Genomic DNA, 21,300 nt, shown 5'->3' with positions numbered 1-21,300 from the left:
TTTTCTATTTCCTACCGACCCGGCTCGAAGAACGTCAAGCCTGATGCTCTGTCCCGCCTCTTCGATTCCTCAGAGTGCTCCGAGTCACGCGTTCCCGTTATCCCCGAGGGGCGTGTGATTGGTGCGGCCATCTGGGGAATCGAGAGACTAGTCAAACGAGCTCTTTCTCACTCCGCCACTCCCCGTCGATGCCCCTCTAATCTTCTTTTCGTCCCTGCATCCGTCCGTCCGGCTGTCCTCCAGTGGGCTCATACGTCCAAATTAGCTGCCCATCCCGGCGTTAGGGGCACCCTGGCTTCCATAGGCCAACGGTTCTGGTGGCCCTCCCGCGAACGGGACACTCGTAGTTTTGTAGCCGCCTGCGCGGTGTGCGCACAGACGAAATCTGGTAACTCCCCTCCGGCCGGCCTTCTTAGACCCCTCCCCATTCCCTCACGCCCGTGGTCCCATATCGCCCTTGATTTCATTTCGGGTCTTCCCCCGTCGGCTGGAAATACCGTTATCCTCACTGTCATCGACCGCTTCTCTAAAGCAGCGCATTTTATTCCTCTACCCAAACTCCCCTCCGCCAAGGAGACCGCCCAGACTGTCGTTGAGAATGTTTTTAAGCTACATGGTCTACCTTCTGATGTCGTCTCTGATAGAGGTCCACAATTCGCTTCGCAGTTCTGGAAGGAGTTCTGCCGTTTAATCGGTGCATCCGCTAGCCTCTCGTCCGGTTTCCATCCTCAGACTAATGGTCAGGCCGAACGAGCCAATCAGACCATCGGCCGCATATTACGTAGTCTTGCGTTTCGCAACCCAGCATCATGGTCTGAACAGCTCCCTTGGGCTGAATATGCTCATAATTCGCTCCCGTCCTCGGCCACTGGGCTATCCCCTTTTCAAGCTAGTCTCGGTTATCAGCCACCCCTGTTCTCGTGCAAGGACTCGGAGTCCAACGTCCCGTCGGCTCAGGCGTTCGTTCAGCGCTGTAAGCGTACCTGGAGGAGGGTCAGATCCGCTCTTTGCCGTTTTAGAGACCGGACCCTACGTATCGCTAATCGCCGCCGAGTCAAGAGCCCTAGATATATTTGCGGTCAAAGGGTTTGGCTGTCTACTCTTAACCTGCCCCTCCAGTCGATCTCACGCAAATTGACCCCTCGTTTCGTTGGGCCGTTTCGAGTTTCTAAGATTATTAGTCCTGTCGCGGTCCGCCTCCAACTCCCTCCCAATCTCCGTCGTGTCCATCCTGTTTTTCATGTGTCTTGCATTAAACCGGTTATCCGCGCCCCACCACGGTCTTCCACCCCCCCCGTTCAGGTTGAGGGATCCCCTGTCTACAGGGTTCGTAGATTATTGGACGTCCGCCGCCGGGGGCGGGGTCGACAGTACCTAGTGGACTGGGAGGGTTATGGTCCCGAGGAGAGAAGTTGGATCCCCTCCCGGGACGTTCTGGACCGTTCGCTTATTGATGATTTCCTCCGCTCCCGCCAGGCTTCCCCCTTGGGAGCGCCAGGAGGCGCTCGTTGAGGCGGGGGCACTGTCATGATCCTGGTTCCCTTTCCCCTTTTCCCCTCCCCTCTCTGATGCTTTTTCTTCTCTTCTCTTTGCACTAATCTTTCTTCTCTCGTTAATCTCCTTCAGCTGCTCCTCATTGCGCTACTCTTCGCGCTTGGCTTCCCGCACCTGTTTCCTCTTCTCCTCTGATTAACACTCCTACTTTCCCTTTCCTCCCTACCTGCCTTGCCAGATTATTCCCCTAAATATGCTTAACTGGTATGTCTTATTCCCTGTCGTTTTGTCCCAGTCTTAGTCCTGTTTGTTCGGGGTGCTGTGAGTGTGAGCCTGGAAGTTTAGCCGCTGCTCGTCTCCTGACCTGCTGATCTCTCCCTCTCTACTGTGAGGTTGCGGAGCTGTCCACCGTACTCAATCCGCCGGTTGCTTATATTTGCTCTCTCTGGTCCTCTTTCTACACGACACTTCTCCAGTCTTCAAGCACACACAAACAATAGCCTTTACAGACATAGTGTTTGACTGAAGAAAATGCTGTACTATTCAAGCAGTTATTTGTTTACCCTTGCTTTGCAGATAAGCGGAGATATCTGTCTCCTCCATCTGTGCTCGCGTATATATATATATATATCTCATATACAATCAGAATCCATCCTGCTATAAGGAGCTCAAGGATTTAAAGCAGCAGACACACGTGCGCTCAGAATAAACAGACGATATCGTTCGCTGGTGTGGACGCTAATAACGTTATCTTTATAGTTATCGTGTATGTTGTTTTACTTCCTCCTTTTATCTAATTTTACTATTACATTCATTTCGCTATCCGTCCCTTTGTGCCACCTGGCGGTAGTTTCGCGAATGATTTTAACACGCGACTGATTTGCAGTTAATGCCGCAGCACTGCGGCGGCGGTGTTACCCATTTAGGTTGTCAACCTACTGTATGTATATCTCTCTCTCTCTCTCTCTCTCTCTCTCTCTATATATATATATATATATATATATATATATATTTGTGAGCACTTGTTTTAAAAAACATGATTCATAAAAAGATAGATAGTTTAGATAGATAGTTACCGGAGAAACAACTGTAAGCTTAAGAACAGCATAGTTGAAATCACTCTTTCCTGATGTTTCTGCCTCAATGGTGAGAGTCACTTGAGTGCCTGAAGGAGTGTTTGGGGGTGCAGTGATATTTACTGCGCTATTTCCACCATTCCCACTTCCAACGTACAAGCTGCTGGGAAATACTGTGGCAAATCCACGGTCATTCCTGGCATTAATATTCAAGAGAACATCAGAGCTATTGTTCACCACTGTGAAAGGGATGCTCAGGGTCTTCCCAGGCTCCCACACCTCATCTGTCCAAGCCTAAGTGTATAAACAGAGGAAGAATAGTATGAGTATGGAAAAATGCATCCCATTAAAAGGTGGTAAATGTGTATTTGTTGACTCATGTTAAAAAGCCTGATCTTACAGTAATAACCAGACTTGAAGCTCTTTGTTGAGTGATGGACTGCCTCTGAAAGCGACCATTTGATGCACGTGAAGAACTCCTCTCCCCTATCACACGGACAACAAATTCTCCTGCTGGGACACTGTTCATTGTGACTAAGAATTTCCCATCTGCAAGCTTTTCTAGAGTTCCATTAATACTCTGGGAATCTGATGATTTCACAAGAGCCACCTCTGTTGGGCTAACAGTGTCCCCACCCATGATGGTGAGCAACAGTGTAACATTACGGTCTGTAGAAGGGAAAGAACAATACAGAGAGTGAAATACAAGGAGCTTAAAAGTTGCTTATTGGTCTTATGTTCACTCACTTTCTGGGAGTCTGCCACTCAATACACTGTAGCCTGAATGAGCACCTTCACTTAGCTCCACGAAGTTGAAGAGGAAGTCAATGTCACTTTGGCCTGATGATACAGTAAGTAAATGGCTCTTAGAGATGGTTTATACAAAAACCATATGTCTTTGTTTTTATACACCATCCTGTCATTCTAAACCTCAAATTCCAACCTATAGGCTCACTGGAACTAATCTCAAAGTCTCAAACTAAATTCCTGGAGGCCCACAGCTCCGACCAGTTCCAACTCACACCTGCTTGGAAGTTTCTAGTGATCCTGAAGACCTTGATTAAATGGATCTGGTGTGTTTGATTATGGTTGGAGATGCACTGTGCAGAGCAGTTGAGTTTAAGACCACTGGAATACATTTGTGTGAAACTCCCAAAATGTACATAAACATGTAGTTTCCAGCTGAAATGAGCAGTAGTGGCAGTAAAACACCAACAACTTGCCAGCAACAATGCAGTTTCACACAAATTAAGATTAAACTTAATTTGAACTTAAACTTAAGTTCACTTTCAGATTACATTTTGGTATATTTTAGCTTACCTCAAGTTCATATTTAGACGTACAGGAAATTGCAATGGAAGACGATTTTGATATATCAACAGACAACGTTGAATTTTTTTCACAACCATATTTATTTGAACCAGAATACACAGACCAAGTACTGAGGAGCGATCCGCTGCAGCAACACGTCTTCAAGCCTCAGAGAGACAGAGATCTCTTCAAAATTGGTGGTGTTTTAGTAGCAAGTGTTGTGAGATGCCAACAGAAGTGGAGAGCATATGTTGTCACGAATGGAACAACAAGACGACAACGAGGACATTGACAGTATCGCATCACACACCTGCCTGACTGAAGATCCTGAGTTTTCTCCACTGTTGAGACGCAGCGTTTTGCATGTTGTGTTTAGTTTGCCACGTATAAACTGGAGGCGACGTCCAATGCCAGAGGGACCCAATGGCATGATGTCAATAAAGTGAGTAATGTGTTGTATCTTTATTATAATCGCAAAGATTATAGGCTGCATTATAAGCCAATTAATTAATTACAATTACTGCATTATATTTCAGACAGTGCAGATTGCTGGTGTATCGTGTGGTAAACAGTAAGCAATGAGTGATGTACACGTGTGAGAGATCACATCCGGGGCTTTCTGCACTTGCGCAGACTAAGCCAGAGAGCGCACCCGTCACATCAGGAAGCACTCGTGCACTCAGATCAGCTGGATGTGGTTGTGTAGAAGAGGTAAAAACGATATAAATACTGTTCGTTTTCTTACACAAACCGATCGTTTCATGTCTTAGGTCATCAATGGGTACTTACGATGGGGAATTGTTTAATTTGGACTCCTCTGTGCATGCTCTTTGAGGTGGTGACCATAGACCTGCATTATATGAGTCACAGACAAGAACCGTTTGACCTAAAAATATCAAAATGGAAACTACTGCGGAAACAAAAACACCTAAATCTTGGATGTCCATGAGGTAAGCTAAAACATACCAAAATTTAATTTGAAAGTGAACTATCCCTTTAAGGGGTGATTTTTCATGTCCGATTCCTATACCGATATTTTTACAAGCAAACTGGCCGATTCTGATACTGATTTCCGTTTTTTTTTTTTTTTTTTTTATCTTTAAGCAACAAACAAGAAAGAAGGAAAGTATACATAAACAAGATGTTTAGTATTTAATAGACCAAACAGGTTTTGGCTATTGAAAACAATAACCGTTACCATGTCAAATTAACGGCAGTAACTGCACAGTAAGTAGCCTACATTCAATACAAACATAGATGGTACAGACATTAGCATTTAGCTTTTGTTTTTGAATTGTGTTGAAACTACAGAGAACTGTCCTCAAATGAAAAGATTAACTGTAACCATGTGAAATTAAAGGTAACAACTGCATAGTCAACACACATTCAATAAGATGTTTCTTAATCAGCATTCAGTATTTTACTTTTTAAATTTGGTTTTAAATAAAAATAACAGTGAGACCAAATAAAAGTATGCTATGTAAATAAATTATTCCAAAATGTTAAAATCAAATAATGATGGTGCGAATAAACAAAGATGCAAAGTGTTTCATTCATCCAATTAAAAAGAATTAGGGTAATGATTCACATCAATATATTTTTGTACTTGAGCCAATAAAAAATAAATAACTATTGTCTCAAGTTAAAAAATATATATGTGAATCATTATCCTACAAATTTTTCATTGGATGAATGAAACACTTTTTTTTTTTGTGCTCCAGCAGGTGATTTTTTAAATCAAATTAAGTCAATGTAATTTTAAGGAAAAATAAAAATAATCATCCTATACAGAACTGACATTTACTTCTGGCTTTTCAAACGTGTATACAAGTTCTACTTTACAAAAAAAATTCAGTTTTGTCAGTTTAGTCTGTTTCGTTTCTCATCCAACACGCGAGAAGTTGAGCTGAACATTGCTTCACTGTCTCCGGTGGTGCAGCGTGCGGACAGGTACATTGAGCTCGCGCAGATCCAGTGAGCAGGAAAGGGACTCTTATTTTGTGCAGTCGGCTGTTGCTTCCTGCTATCTGTGCCTCAGACGTGAAGCTCTGCACTTCCAGTAATGAACGGCTGCCAGTGTCCGGCTCACAGATTTAAAAATACTTCCACACAAATTACAAGATAGCGAATGATTGCAATGAAGTCTGTGCACGCGGGCGCACTTCCGGAAAAATCGGCTGGAAAAAAGACCAAAAAGACTAAAATACGCGATTGCTGATTGCGTATTTTAAGCAAAAACTGTCCGCTTCTGATTTATGGCCGGTGAACCGGTGCATCCCTACTATCAATTGATAAAGACTTTTTTTTCTTTTTTTGCAGTTCTGTATACAATGATATGTTGTGACATCAAAACACATTTAATATAGTGCTTGATTTTGACAGTTGCATCACAGATGGCTTTTCTGAAGTAGTAAACATGCTCAGTAGCTCACCTGGTACAGCATTACAGTTAAAGTACTTTGGTACGAGTACCATGAAACACAAACCTTTATGAAAGATTTGTAGAAGCATGCTACCATGGTTTTGGCTTTTTTTAACACGATCAGTTAGGTGTAGGGCAGGGTTAGTATATAGGTGATATTATTTTTAAACACGACAGAGCATTAACCTGCAGCGATACAACAATAAGCATAATAAATTGTTGAACGTGTTGTTATATGTCCAAGAATCACCATAATATATGTTTTGCTTAAAGGGGATGTGAAATGCTATTTCATGCATACTGAGTTTTTTACACTGTTAAAGAGTTGGATTCCCATGCTAAACATGGACAAAGTTTCAAAAATTAAGTTGTACGTTGGAAGGAGTATTTCTTTTCCAAAAATACTCCTTCCGGTTTGTCACAAGTTTCGGAAAGTTTTTTTCGAGTATGGCTCTGTGTGACGTTAGATGGAACGGAATTTCCTTATATGGGTCCTGAGGCACTTCTGCCGGAAGAGCGCACGCTCCCGTATAGCAGAGCACTGAGAGCACAACAGACTTCACTGATCAGAGCCAGAGCGTCGCCAAATGTCACAAAAGAAGTGTGTTTTTGGTTGCCAGGGCAAGACAACCCTGCACAGATTACCAAAAAAAAACAGCATTAAGGGACCAGTGGATGGAGTTTATTTTTACAGAGCATCAACGGAGTTGTGCAAGTGTTTGTGTTTGTTCCCTGCATTTCGAAGATGTTTGTTTTACAAACAAGGTCCAGTGACGCCGGATTTGCGTATCGTTTATTTCTTAAGGATAATGCAGTCCCAACGAAAAAGGGTCACGATCGTGTGTTGGAACCGCAGGCGGTGAGTAAAACTGCTTAAAATATCTCTGTGTTGTTAACTTAGCTATCGGTGCGTAAGCACATCAAGTAAACAACATGCGATGTTGTCATCAAACTGCACTTTCCACATGTACACCTTTAAAAAATAAAATAAAATAAAGACGACATAAAGTGGAACTTAGTCATTTTCCAAAACCGCTAAGCAAATATATACAGTTTTAGTACATACCACATAGAGACGTTGTTGCTGATGCTGCTCTTGTTAAATTTCAGCCTCTGGATCTGATTCTGGATCATAAATATACGCTGAATCTGACTGTAAGCCATGGTTTGTTTTGGATGATGTTTTTATCCTCACGGTAATGTCACAGCTTCCAAACGCTCTCAACACAAAAGCCTACTCGCACTCGTGATTCTTTAGCTCCGCCCACACGTCACGCCTCCAGCCGCTCGTGTTTTTCCAGGAAAAATCGGTACAGACTATCTTTCTCTTATAAATATAATAAAACTAAAGACTTTTTGGAGTTATGAAGGATGCAGTACTACTCTATAGGTACTCAAGATTAACAGGAGATTGAGTGAAAACGAGCATTTCACCCCCCCTTTAACTGTTCCACCAGTCGCGTTTTTCCATGAGCCTGGGTTGTGAAAGTCAGTGGTGTCCAGTGTAGTTCTGGACTCCATTGACATTTGCATAAAAAAGCACACACATTCATAAATGTCTTATTTTGTGATCCACTGAAGAAAGAAAGCATGACGGTGAGTAAATTACAATTTAAATTTTTGGGTGTACTACTAGTGCCTTATGTTCATTTGTAAATGAAAGAGATGTAAAACTAAAAAGTTACCAAGCACTTTGATGGTGTAGGGCTGTAAAGAGGCAATGTTGATGTTCCAAAGGCCTACTTGATCAAGTATAGACAGACGCACTGTGTAAAAGTTGCCAACATGCTCAACCAACCCTAGTGTTCCATTTAATTCTTCATTGGTCTGAGAATCACCTGTGGAGGTAAATGATGGAATCAAAGATAGCTGATAATGTTATAACTCATATGCAATACCTGTCTCAGTATTTGTCTAAACACCTGACGGGCTTGTGATGGTGAACACTAGAGAAGTGCCTGTAATGTAGATGGTCATATTTTGCAGTGAATCGTCCACAATGAAAGAGAAGGATTCTTCTTTTCCTGGGTTCCTCACGGCTTGGAAAACAGTTACCTGAAGACACATTATAAGATATTTTGGATAGTCAATGAAAAAACGCTTATATATATATATATATATATATATATATATATATATATATATATATATATATATATATATTTATTTTTTTCAATATTGTGGATGGTATAAGAATTATTTTCCATTCATGTGACTGAGAAATTGTAACGCCACGCCAGCAGAGGGAGCCCTCGCCTGAGTACTGACTGTGTTCCACTCCCTCTGCTTCTCTTGTACTTCCTGTTTGATAGACATTTAAGCATGACTGCAACCACAATCACGTTGCGAAGTATTGCCAGCCTGTCGTCCTTACCAAGCGTTTTCCCATTGCCATAGTTTTCCTTATTGTGTATGATCTTTGCCTGGTTTCCTCGTCTCTGCCTTTGGATTTGCCCACTGTCTTGTTGTTTGGATTGGACTGCCTATCTGTGTATGATTCTCTGCCTTCTACAATTACGATTCTCTGCCTACTGTTTGGATTTGTCTGCTGTGGATGTTATTAAACTGCACATGGATTCTAACGCCGCCTCCGCGTCATTACATAATACTTCGCCACCGAAGAATCCAGCAGAAGTAACGGATCTACAGGCCGCATTGGCTTATCAGAACAACATTCTCACGGAGTACCGTGACCAACTGGCTAAGGCTCAAGTGGCTAACGACTATCTCACACAGTATCTACGATCGCTACCACCACCCACACCCATAAAGGTACACTTTGCTCTTCCTGATAGATTCAACGGTTCTGCTGAACAATGTAAAGGTTTCATTCGGCAAGTTGAGATCTTTTTCATGTATCAAGAGGGTAGCTTTGACTCTGATGAGAAGAAGTGTGCATTCCTCATGTCACTACTAACGGGCAAAGCGATCGAGTGGGCCGCAGCAGTTTGGGAAACCGACCGTATGTTACAAACATCCTATTCATATTTCATAAAACAACTCAGAGATGTGTTTGAATACCCAGCAGGGGGCAAGGATGTTTCCACTCGGCTACTGCAACTCACTCAAGGCCGCAAATCGGCCGCCGACCATGCTATCGAATTCAGAACAATTGCTGCTCAGAGTGGTTGGAACGACGTAGCACTTAAGGCCATGTTTCGTCACAGTTTAAGTCTGGAGCTACAGGCAGAGCTCGCTTGCAAAGGTGAGGACTATTCCTTTTCTGATTATGTCACGTTGGCTATCAGGATCGATAATCTCATCCGCACTCACCGCCCTCAACCCAAGTTTACGAACGCCGTGCCTATCTCTTTAACTACGCAGAAGTCTGAATCATGTCATGTCAATGATCATTCCAGTTCTGAGGCCATGCAACTAGGAGTTACCAGGCTGTCATCAGAAGAGAGATCAAGAAGAGTCACCCAGAAATTATGTTTCTACTGCGGTAGTGCAGCCCATCGCAATGCAATGTGTCCGCTCAAAGCCCGGAGGGACTACACGGATAATGGTCGGGTGAGTGTTTTCAAGCGCAATATCAAGAATCTGACTACCATGGTTAAGATAACTACTGAAAACAACTCGTTTGAACTCACGGCGCTGATAGACTCCGGCTCAGCATTAAACCTCATTCATCGAGACCTTGCTGAAACATACCACATCCCCGTACTACCATGTGACCCACCTATCAAGGTAAACGCCGTGAATAAAAAACCCATTGGAAGTGGTATAATTCAACAAACACAACCCATGAAGATGCAGGTAGGCCTATTTCACCAGGAAACTATCACGTTCTATGTCATCGACTCACCATGCCATGAAATTATCCTTGGATATCCCTGGTTATCTGTTCATGACCCAGCCATCTCCTGGCAGAGTGGTGAGATCAAACATTGGTCACAATTCTGTTTTTCTACATGCCTGAATAACGTCCTTTCTAAGCCCTGTCTCACTACCAGTGTCGAAAGTCCGGAGTGTAAGCTTGTCACCATACCACCCCATTATCAGGATCTTCAAAACCAGGGCCACTCAACTACCACCTCTTCGTCCTTGGGATTGTGCCATAGAATTACTACCCAACGCCATGCCACCCAAGAGTAAGATCTATCCACTGTCACTTCCGGAAAGTCAGGCTATGGACGCATATGTTGAAGAAGCTCTCAGTTCTGGATTTATCCGTCCATCCACCTCCCCAGCTGCTGCAGGATTCTTCTTCGTGGAGAAAAAGGATGGAGGTCTACGCCCCTGCATCGATTATAGAGGTTTGAACAATATTACTGTCAAGTTCCGTTATCCACTGCCCCTCGTTCCTGCAGCACTTGAACAACTTAGGGAAGCCAAGATTTACACTAAACTAGACTTGAGAAGTGCTTATAACCTCATCAGGATCAGGGCAGGTGACGAATGGAAGACTGCATTTTTGACCACTAGGGGGCACTATGAGTACCAGGTTATGCCGTATGGGCTAGCCAATGCACCTGCAGTATTTCAGTCCTTTATGAATGAGATTTTCAGGGACCTCTTGAACAAATTTGTGATAGTCTACATTAATGATATCCTGATCTACTCCAAGTCTGAAGAGGAACACAAGGGTCATGTCAGAACAGTACTTACCAGGCTATTAGAAAATCAACTCTATGTCAAGGCAGAGAAATGTGAATTCCATGTACCAAGAACCTCTTTTCTAGGCTACAACATCAACCATCAAGGTGTGGAAGTGGATCAGTCCAAGATCAAAGCAGTCACTGAATGGCCACGACCCACCACCGTGAAAGAGCTTCAACGCTTTCTAGGATTTGCAAATTTCTACCGACGTTTCATAAGGAACTACAGTATCACAGCCGCACCTTTGACATCGTTATTAAAGGGAAAGCCATCCAAGTTGAAATGGACTGATCAAGCTACACAGGCATTCGCTAACCTCAAGAACAGCTTTTCCACAGCACCTATCCTGAAACACCCTGACCCCAACTTGCCATTTATACTGGAAGTTGATGCCTCCGATTGTGGGATCGGTGCAGTACTCTCTCAACGCCACGGACAACCAGGCAGGCTCTACCCCTGTGCTTACTTCTCCAGGAAACTCACAGATGCTGAGCGAAACTATGATGTCGGAAACAAAGAGCTACTGGCTATGAAGGCAGCCATTGATGAATGGAGGCACTGGTTGGAGGGTTCCGCTCACCCCTTCCAGGTAATCACCGATCATAAGAACCTCGAATATATAAAGAGTGCTAAAAGATTAAATCCTCGCCAGGCTCGCTGGTCCTTGTTTTTTGCCAGGTTCCAATTTGCAGTGACTTACCGCCCTGGCAGTAAAAATAGTAAGGCAGACGCCCTGTCCAGAAGACATGACCACCCATTGACCGATCATCAACCTGAATCTATCCTGCCACCGTCCATCATCATAGCACCAGTCACGTGGGACATAATGGATGAGATCCAAAAAGAACAGCACAACGAACCCACACCTCAAGGTTGTCCTGCTAATAAACACTATGTTCCGTCCAGGAGTCTTACAGTGGGTCCATACTTCTCTGTGTTCAGGGCATCCAGGTATCTCTCGCACACTACACCTCACGCAGAATTCCTTCTGGTGGCCTACTATGATCAAAGATGTAGCCAATTACGTCAAGTCATGTCCTGTGTGTGCACAGTCAAAAACTCCCAAAGAACTCCCATCAGGTCTGCTACAACCATTACCCATACCGCAGAGACCTTGGTCACACCTATCCATTGACTTTGTCACCGATCTACCCCCATCTGATAATTTCACCACAATCCTTGTAATCATTGACCGCTTCTCTAAGGGATGCAGACTCATACCTCTGAAAGGTCTTCCCACAGCTATGGATACAGCTCAAGCGATGTTCCACAACGTCTTCAGGATGTACGGTATCCCCGAAGATATTGTCTCTGATCGAGGACCACAATTTACGTCTCAGGTATGGAGAGCATTTTGTAAACAATTGGACATTAATGTCAGTTTAACTTCAGGTTACCACCCTCAATCGAATGGACAAGTGCAGAGACTGAATCAGGAAATTGGCAGATACCTCAGATCATACTGTGGACGTGAGCAGCATCGGTGGTCAGAGTTCCTTCCATGGGCAGAGTATGCACAAAATTCATTAAGGCATTCATCCACAGGCCTTACACCGTTCCAGTGTGTGCTAGGATACCAACCCCCAATGTTCCCGTGGTCTGGAGAACCATCACTAGTACCTGCAGTCGACGACTGGATTCGTCGTAGCGAGAGGGTATGGGACAGTGCTCATGTACGTCTGCAAAGAGCCATCAGGAGTCAGGAAGCCCAAGCTAATCGACGACGTCGTCCACATCCCCCCTACCAACCTGGACAAAGGGTCTGGCTCTCCACTCGGGACCTCAAGTTGCGGCTGCCCAGCAAGAAACTCAGCCCACGGTACGTAGGCCCATTTAAAATCTTACGACAGATTAATGCGGTCACTTATGAACTGGAGCTGCCCGTTAACTACCGTATCTCCCCCTCCTTCCATGTCTCCCTCCTGAAACCATTCCACCCGAATACTGACCCCAACGTCGAGAACCAGGAGCCACCTCCACCGCTGGACATTGATGGAACCCCGGCTTATGCGGTAAAGGAGTTGTTGGACTCCAGACGATCAATACTTGGTGGACTGGGAGGGCTACGGTCCAGAGGAGAGATCATGGGTGGCCACCCACGACATACTGGATCCTTCGTTAATTCAGGAATTTCATCAAGCCAGACCCGATCGTCCAGCACCGCGACCACGGGGGCGTCCTCGTAGAGCGCCAGGAGGCGCTCGTGGGGGGGGGGATTCTGTAACGCCACGCCAGCAGAGGGAGCCCTCGCCTGAGTACTGACTGTGTTCCACTCCCTCTGCTTCTCTTGTACTTCCTGTTTGATAGACATTTAAGCATGGCTGCAACCACAATCACGTTGCGAAGTATTGCCAGCCTGTCTGCCTTACCAAGCGTTTTCCCATTGCCATAGTTTGCCTTATTGTGTATGATCTTTGCCTGGTTTCCTCGTCTCTGCCTTTGGATTTGCCCACTGTCTTGTTGTTTGGATTGGACTGCCTATCTGTGTATGATTCTCTGCCTTCTACAATTATGATTCTCTGCCTACTGTTTGGATTTGTCTGCTGTGGATGTTATTAAACTGCACATGGATTCTAACGCCGCCTCCGCGTCATTACAGAAATACATAATAACACAAATACTTTAAAGGTTTTAGATAATGATTTCATTACTAGAGAAGATGTGGAGGCATCCACTATTATTCTGGTGGCGTGGGGAAGTGTTGCTTTGGTAACTTCAATCGCCTGCCCTCCAGAGGCCAGCGCTAAATCCTCATAAACCTGATTTAAGGGATTGGAGATCCTGGTGGAGTAATTCTGATACTGTCCTTGATTCAGATCCACACTTCTTCTCCGACGAGCAGCAAAACCATTAGTCAGCATGAAGTTCACCTATAAAAAGTAAAAGAGAAAATGTGACTTACTGACTGACAAACTCATTTATTTAGATCTGGCAAAATGTCTTATGTCCATATTATGAAAAGGAACTTGTAATACGTACTACAGACTTTGTGCTTTCAATCAATGCCAACACAGTGCTTTTTAACTCTTTGTCCTTTGCATCAGCATCCGTGAAAACAAATATTTTAGTCTGGGGAGGAGAGCCAGTCAGAGCCAGCTGGAAATTAAATAAATAATATAAGTATGTTGTATAGGACATAAGTAGAAGTTGGTTTGATTACCATAATTAAAGCAATAAACTCATTGATGTTCTCATACCCGGAGTCCTGAGAGGCAGAGCTCTGGTGCGTCTCCTCCATCATGGGGTTGAAGAGCATTAATCTGTAATTTGAACTCATCAGGATCTGTTGTTCTTATTAGCGGTCCAAAGTCTTTGGGAGTGTAAAAGAGTCAGTTATCAAATAATATTAATAATAAATTTGTTTCCTCGCTAATTAGTAGTTGTATGTAGTTTTGAGTTGAGATGTCTGTAATTTCTGTAACGGTACACACACATTCTCTGTGAAATGAAGAAACAATAAATAAAAATGTGTCTAACCAGGGTCATTAAATGGCACCAGAATGTACTCTGACACAGTGTCTCTCATTCTGTCTGTGATGTCAAAAGTGACTCGTTGTACTTCATCAATGTCATCACCCATGCTGCCTGTGGTATCAATAGCAAAGCAAAGAACTGAACTCTGAGAGAATCCCATCAATCTAAGAGTAAGTGACCAAAAAAGAGAAAGAAAATCTATCTTAAATTCATGTAAAAACATGTAAAACACCATTTTATTTTAATTCAAAGACATTATATTATTTTGGCCTTTGGTCAACAACTATCAGTAATCTCTGAATAAGAGATGTAGTTATTCATTCAATCAGCAGGCATGAAACATTTTTTTTAAGTCGGCCAACCTCAAAAAGTCAGAGTCTCCCAGGAAACCTCTTATGTCCTCCAGGAGCTCTCTGGTCGCAGCAATAGCCACTCTTGCAGCATCTTCATGAAGGTCACCATGGCTGGATGAGTGTGTATCTTTGTTGATTCCACCTCTAGGTTCTGATAAACTTGAAAAGTCTAAGAAACCTCCATGGCTACATTTCCCTGCAATATTCAAAAAAGATTTATTAGTGTGAAACAATTGTATGCATTTTTAAAATTTGATTAGGTTATAAATGATAGTATGAATTCAGTACCAGGTTTCTTTTTCAATCCAAAGTATCCTGATGTCAGTTTTTTCTCATCTATGATGTCTTTCAGGATGTTGCCACTACAGTCATCATCACAGTTTCTACAAGTAGGTCTGGCTCCTTTAAATATATAAATCCAATTAGAGTTGAACTGGACCAATATTTTTTATAATAATCAGAGTTGGGTAAATTTGTATGAATTCACTCCCTTTAAGTTTTGGAGATGGAATTTGAATTAAATGAATTACATCTCCCAGAAAGTTTGAATTAGAAATACGAAAAGGGAAAATTACTAAGGTACAATTCAGTAAGAAATTCAATTGCATTATTCCCTGAATCCTGAATGTCTTTCTAGGATGTGTTATTCACAGGTCCATAGATTGTTAAACTATAAAGAAGTGTATACAAATGAAATTCTATAGGTGACGTTTCAAACTTATCTAGCCGGTCATTTATAATGCAATCCAGTATCTTTAGCACAACAAAAATCTGAGTAGTGTGCAACCTTGGTATTAATAAACTGCTGATAAGGACAGTTTATTAATAGTTTATTAATCGATAGTTTAGCTCTATCACAGTTGAAGAGTAGCTCTATGTCGTTGAAGAGACCCTTCATCAGGTGGGAGCGCACACCAAGGCTAAGGCCGATCGCCACCGGTCGAAGCCTCCTGTCTACATCGTTGGTCAAAAAGTGTGGACAAGAAGAGGACAAGGGAGACACACACACACACACTCACAGTGGAAATAGGAGGGAGAGTCCGGTGGATGGCTAGTGCAGGGATTTTGTGTGTACTCGGCCCATCCCAGGTACTGGTTCCAAGAGTCCTGGTGGTTATGACAGAAGGTACAGAGGAAGTGACCGATCTCTTTGATCTTCCTCTCTGTCTGCCTGTTCCACTGCGGATGGTACCCTGATCATAGGCTGACAGCCACACCTAGGAGTGAGAAGAAGGCCTTCCAGACTCGCGAGATGAACTGAGGTCTTCTGTCTGACACAATGTCCTCTTTTAGCAGCGAGAGGGTTTCATTGACCCCCGGGTGGCCAGTGCTTAGTGAGGTGTGACCAGAGTGGATGAGTGGAGTGCACCGTGTCCTGTTGATGTACTGTAAGCCTGGTGGGCAACCGGTGGAGCATTGGTGGAGGTATCGGAGGAGGGTACGATTTCCATGGACCAGGAGATCGGGCTGACAATGAGCTTTTCGGGAAGTATCGTGTCAGGTTCTTCAGGGCTTTCCTCGGGTGAGTAACAACGAGACAAGGCGTCAGCCTTAACAATCTTGGATACGGGATGATATGAAATCGTGTAGTTGAAACGGGTAGAGAACAAAGCCCAATGGGCTTGCTGGGGGTTAAGTCTCTTGGCCATTCACAGATACTCCAAGTTCATATGGTCTGACAGCACCTGAAGCGGATGTCTTGCTCCCTCCAGCCAATGCCTCCACTCCTCGAGTGCTAGCTTGATGGCCAGAAGTTTGCGGTTGCCGATGTCATAATTGGCCTCCGCTGGATTGAGCTTACGGGAGAAGAAGGCACATGGGTGGAGTTTCCTGGGGTTCCCCTGCTGCTGGGAAAGCACCTCTTCAACTCTTGTGGTGGAGGCATTGACTTCCACATTGAAGGGCCTGTCGGGGTCAGGATGGACCAGGAGTGGAACGGTAGTGAAGGCTTCTTAACGGTTGTTGAAGGCTTCCGTGGCTGCAGGGGTCCAGGACAAAGACTTGGGCTTATTCCGGAGGAGGCTTGTAAGGGGACTGGTAATGGAGCTGTAGTCTTGGATGAAGTGGTGGTAGAAGTTGGAGAAGCCGAGGAATCGTTGGAGTTCTCTGATAGTAGAGGGTGTTGGCCAGTTCCTGATTTCATCCACCTTCCCCCAATCCATCCGTATGCCACTGCTGTCCATGTTGTAGCCAAGGAACTGCACTGAGGGCTGATGGAAGGAGCACTTTTCCACTTTCACGTAGAGTTGGTATTTTTCTCTGGCGTTTCAGGACCTCCGCAACTTGGTGACGATGTTCGGTCAAGCTCCGTGACCAGATTAAGATGTCATCGATGTAGAGCAGGACAAATTTGTGGAGGAACTCCCGGAGCACCTCATGGATGAAATTCTGGAATACGGAGGGAGCGTTGACCAGGCCATATGGCATCACAAGGTATTCATAGTGTCCAGTGGGTCTGATGAAAGCTGTCTTCCACTCGTCCCCCTCACGTATCCACTTGACCCCCTCAGATTGCTGTGGAGGTCCAACTTGGTGAAGACAGATGTCCTTCTCCTCCGGTATGGAAAGGGCATAGATCCTTCCTTTTGGCACTGGCGCACCTGGAAGCAGATCAATGGCGCAGTCCCATGGCCGGTGTGGAAGAAGTTACTGAAGGGGGCGTAACACGAGGGTATATCCACGGACCATTTCTCCATTGGGCTTTCAATAGATGTGGCGCAGACAGAAAGCTGTTCAGGAAGCGGAGAGGATGGGACAGGAAACTTGGACAGGCAGTCCTGGAAACAGTTGTTGCCCCATTTCAGGTTTTTGCCTGATCTCCATGAGATGACTGGGTTTGTGCTGCTCTAACCACGGATGCCCAAGGATTCACGTCAGCGGTGGATTCCAGACTCCAGAACCAGCAGTTAAATTTTCTCTATGTGTAGTATGCCGATTTGCATTAGAAGTGGGCTGACACTATGGCGAACCTGTATCTTGCTTAGCAGTCTTCCAGTTACTGAGTGTATTTGATAGGCAGACGGTGTCACCATGGTTGTGAGGTTAAGCTGACATCAGAGGGAGCCAGAGATGAAGTTGCCGGCTGACCCAGAATTGAGGAGTGCATTGAGTGGAATGGAAACATCAGCAGCAGTAAGTGTTACAACAGTGGTGAGTGGCTTCATCTGATTCATCTGACGAGGAGGGCATATGGGGCACATGGAGAGAATATGCCCTGGGGATCCACAGTATAAACACAGATTCTAGGTCAGCCCTCTCTGCCATTCAGTCACTGTCATTCAAGTAGTGTCCAGTTGCAAGGGTTCGTGGGCTGATTCTGGAGTGCTGACGGATTCTGTGCTGAGGCTGGCCCTGGTGCGCTTCGAGACACGAATGTATACAAGTGGCGAAGCGGATGGAGAGCTGGATGAAGCCTGATGGTACCCTCGTATGCAGTGAGATGCAACCGCACTTGTGGAACCAATCCCTGATGATAGGTGGTTATGAGGGCTTGTTCGTTCCACCCACTTATCTCCGCGAGAGTCCTGAACTTAAGAGTATAATAATTAACAGACATCTTGTCTTGTTTTAAATTATATAGCTTTTATTATATATATATATATATATATATATATATATATATACATACATACATACATATATATATATATATATATATTAGTGGTGGGTGCTGCGTTAACGTGAGAGTCTTTTCGGGCATTAAAAAAAAAATTATTGCCGTTAATCTATTCTCAAAGTTGGGTTGGGAGCTGGGTCTATACTAAGCAAGCTATGATGATTTTCACCTTGATATTTTATATAACCGACTAGCTGAGGCCAGCCTAAAAAGATGCTCAGGACAGTTGACGGGCCACTGCTGCGCATCGTCACGAAAGCTTATCTTTTTCATGTGTTATTAAGCCATACCGCTTGTCGATTTAAACATTAAAGCATCCAAACACAAGACACGGAAAAGCTGAACAGAGCTGGTTACTCGCGTGCTATGTTCAGTACGGAGAGAGAGAGAGAGAGCCGCGTATCACAGAAAGCGACACTGAACCGAGCTCTCTTCTGCTAAGTTCTCCTCGAAGTCCCTCCTGCACCTGAATGAACAAATACAAATCGAAGTTTGAACAAACAAAAATATGTGAAAGAGCCCAATTCAGCACTGCTGTGTTCTGTTGTTCAGGGCTCACGCAGAGAAAGGCGTCTCAAAACACTTGAACATCGAATTTGCTTATTTTTGCTCTTGTGACGACAAATACATACAAAATATTGGAAATTATGCTAGAAAAAAAAGATATTTCTTAAGTGAAAGTAAACAGTTGAGGAAAAAATGGGATGTGTATTATATTGGATGCGTTCATCGCCTCTTAAAGTGACCGCGCCTAATTTAGCTACTGGCTGCTGTAATGTTAATCCAAGAAAATGAAAATGAAAATCACTCACTGCTCTTGACTACTTTGTAGTTTTAACAGTCCAACCTAAAATTATTCAGACACTAGATATATTTTTTTGATATAAATAGCAAAACTGTAATAATGTGAGACATGTTGAAGGTGTCTGAATAAATGTAGATTTGATTGTATATTTCATTTTTACATTGAAGACTATCCAGTGCTTTTTTACATTTAATTATTTGGTTTCTGTACCTTGACACCTACAAACTTGAAAACATTGTGTAAATAGCACAACTAAATAAAAATAAACGAACATACAAATTAAACAATTTCAAATAGGGCCCACTGGTACAACCTTCACCGGGGCCCCACTGACCCCAGCTACAGCCCTGCTCACACCTGTTTCACACATACTCCGTCTGCAGTGCGTGTGCAGTTCATGTGTGTTACGTATGTGGTGCAGCACGGACTCGATGTGCTTTTACATATATGACGCGTTTGCAGTCCGCTGCTCGGTATGTAAACGATCGCTGCACTGGTACAGACACAACGCTCCTGGAATGCAACTGGAATCCGTTAACATGGGTGCATAAAAAACGCATACGCACTGCAGACGGAGTATGTGTGAAACAGGCGTAAGGTTGTTTACACCATGTGTAATGTGGAATTAGTTTACAGCTTTTTCAAGCAGTTTGTGATGCATTTTGGAAACAGGAGATGAGCCCCTTTTCTAATGCACCACCTATCTTGATAAACCCCTTCTCAAAGACTTACTGTTTGTCAATTTTATTTGGGTAACACACATATTCTGAATGCCTTCGGCAGAATTCGAATGGGCCATTTTAATCTAGATTAATCTAATTAATTTCAAGATCACAGTGAGATTAATCTATATATCTATTATATATATAATCTATATTTACTATATTATATTAAATCTTATTTATACACGACACTGCTCTACTGATCATGTTCTGGTTACTCCACTAAACACGTCGGATCACTTCCTCCTCACTCTTAACCTCAACATGATCCCTGACACATCACTTACCCCTCCACATGTCATCTTTCGACGTAACCTACGCACACTTTCACCCTCCCGGCTATCTGCAATGGTTTCATCTTAACTTCCTTCCCCTAAACTGTTTGCATCTTTGGATGCTAACAGTGCTACTGATACTTTCTGCTCCACTCTTACAACTTGTTTAGACACTGTTTGCCCCTTATCTTCCAGGCCAGCCCGTAACACCCCTTCTGCCCCTTGGTTATCTGATGTTCTACGCCAACACCGTTCTAAGCTTAGAGCTTCTGAAAGGGTGTGGCGCAAGTCCAAAAATACTACTGATCTTATTGTGTATCAGTCACTCCTATCTTCTTTCTCTGCTAATGTCTCCACTGCTAAAATGACATACTACCATAACAAAATTAACAATTCATCTAACTCACATGCTTTTTAAAACATTTTCCTCACTTCTTTGTCCTCCTCCTCCTCCTCCTGATTCATCTCTAATAGCTGACGTCCTTGCAACGTTTTTCATTTATAATATTAAACACATTAGTGCACAATTTTCCACACCACAATCAGTCAAGCTCATATCACCAGCAAACTTACACTCATTTACATCCTTCTCTTCACTCTCTGAGGCAGAAATCTCAAAACTCATCCTTTCTAATCACCCTACAACTTACCCGCTTGATCCTATTCCATCTCATCTCCTTCAAGCCATTTCTCCTGCAGTTGTACCTGCACTCACTCACATCATCAACACTTCCCTCCACACTGGTGTTTTTCCCTCATCATTTAGACAGGCTCGTATAACTCCACTACTTAAGAAACCCAACCTCAACCCATCTCTTTTAGAGAACTACAGACAAGTTTCCCTTCTTCCTTTTATTGCAAAACACTTGTAAGAGCTGTGTTCAAACAATTCTCTACATTTCTCACACACAACAATCTCCTTGACAGCAACCAATCTGACTTCAGAAGTGGACCTTCTCCCCAAGTGGACTCCTTCAAAAACAGCTAGAAGCCTTGGAGTTATGATTGATGATCAGCTGACTTTTTTAGACCACATGGCTAAAACTGTCAGATCCTGCAGATTTACTTTATTCAACATCAAGAAGATCAAGCACTTTCTTTCTGAACATGCTTCACAACTCCTTGTTCAAGCTCTTGTTCTGTCCAGGCT

The 21,300-nt window shown here is 43.6% G+C and overlaps 2 protein-coding genes across 2 annotated transcripts in view; one reads left to right on the top strand and one right to left on the bottom strand.

Moving 5' to 3' along the window:
• LOC113066531 (gastrula zinc finger protein XlCGF57.1-like) overlaps positions 1–21,300 on the top strand; it is a 1,043,158-nt gene that overhangs the window by 150,169 nt on the left and 871,689 nt on the right. The gene's annotated exons all lie outside the window — the stretch shown is intronic.
• LOC113065872 (von Willebrand factor A domain-containing protein 7-like) overlaps positions 1–21,300 on the bottom strand; it is a 38,690-nt gene that overhangs the window by 11,093 nt on the left and 6,297 nt on the right. The window contains exons 5-15 of the mRNA XM_026237427.1: positions 15,021–15,134; positions 14,742–14,928; positions 14,383–14,543; positions 14,103–14,215; positions 13,885–14,001; positions 13,557–13,775; positions 8,226–8,358; positions 7,989–8,141; positions 3,318–3,410; positions 2,971–3,239; positions 2,571–2,864 (exon numbers count right to left, since the gene is read on the bottom strand). Coding sequence (XP_026093212.1) covers positions 2,571–2,864; positions 2,971–3,239; positions 3,318–3,410; positions 7,989–8,141; positions 8,226–8,358; positions 13,557–13,775; positions 13,885–14,001; positions 14,103–14,215; positions 14,383–14,543; positions 14,742–14,928; positions 15,021–15,134 — 1,853 coding nt within the window. The remainder of the gene's footprint in view (positions 1–2,570; positions 2,865–2,970; positions 3,240–3,317; positions 3,411–7,988; positions 8,142–8,225; positions 8,359–13,556; positions 13,776–13,884; positions 14,002–14,102; positions 14,216–14,382; positions 14,544–14,741; positions 14,929–15,020; positions 15,135–21,300) is intronic.

This window comes from Carassius auratus, chromosome 4 (genome assembly GCF_003368295.1).
Source record: "Carassius auratus strain Wakin chromosome 4, ASM336829v1, whole genome shotgun sequence".
In the NCBI taxonomy this organism is placed as follows: domain Eukaryota; kingdom Metazoa; phylum Chordata; class Actinopteri; order Cypriniformes; family Cyprinidae; genus Carassius; species Carassius auratus.
Note: the sequence above shows the minus strand (reverse complement) of the source record. Positions and strands in the feature narration are given on the sequence as shown.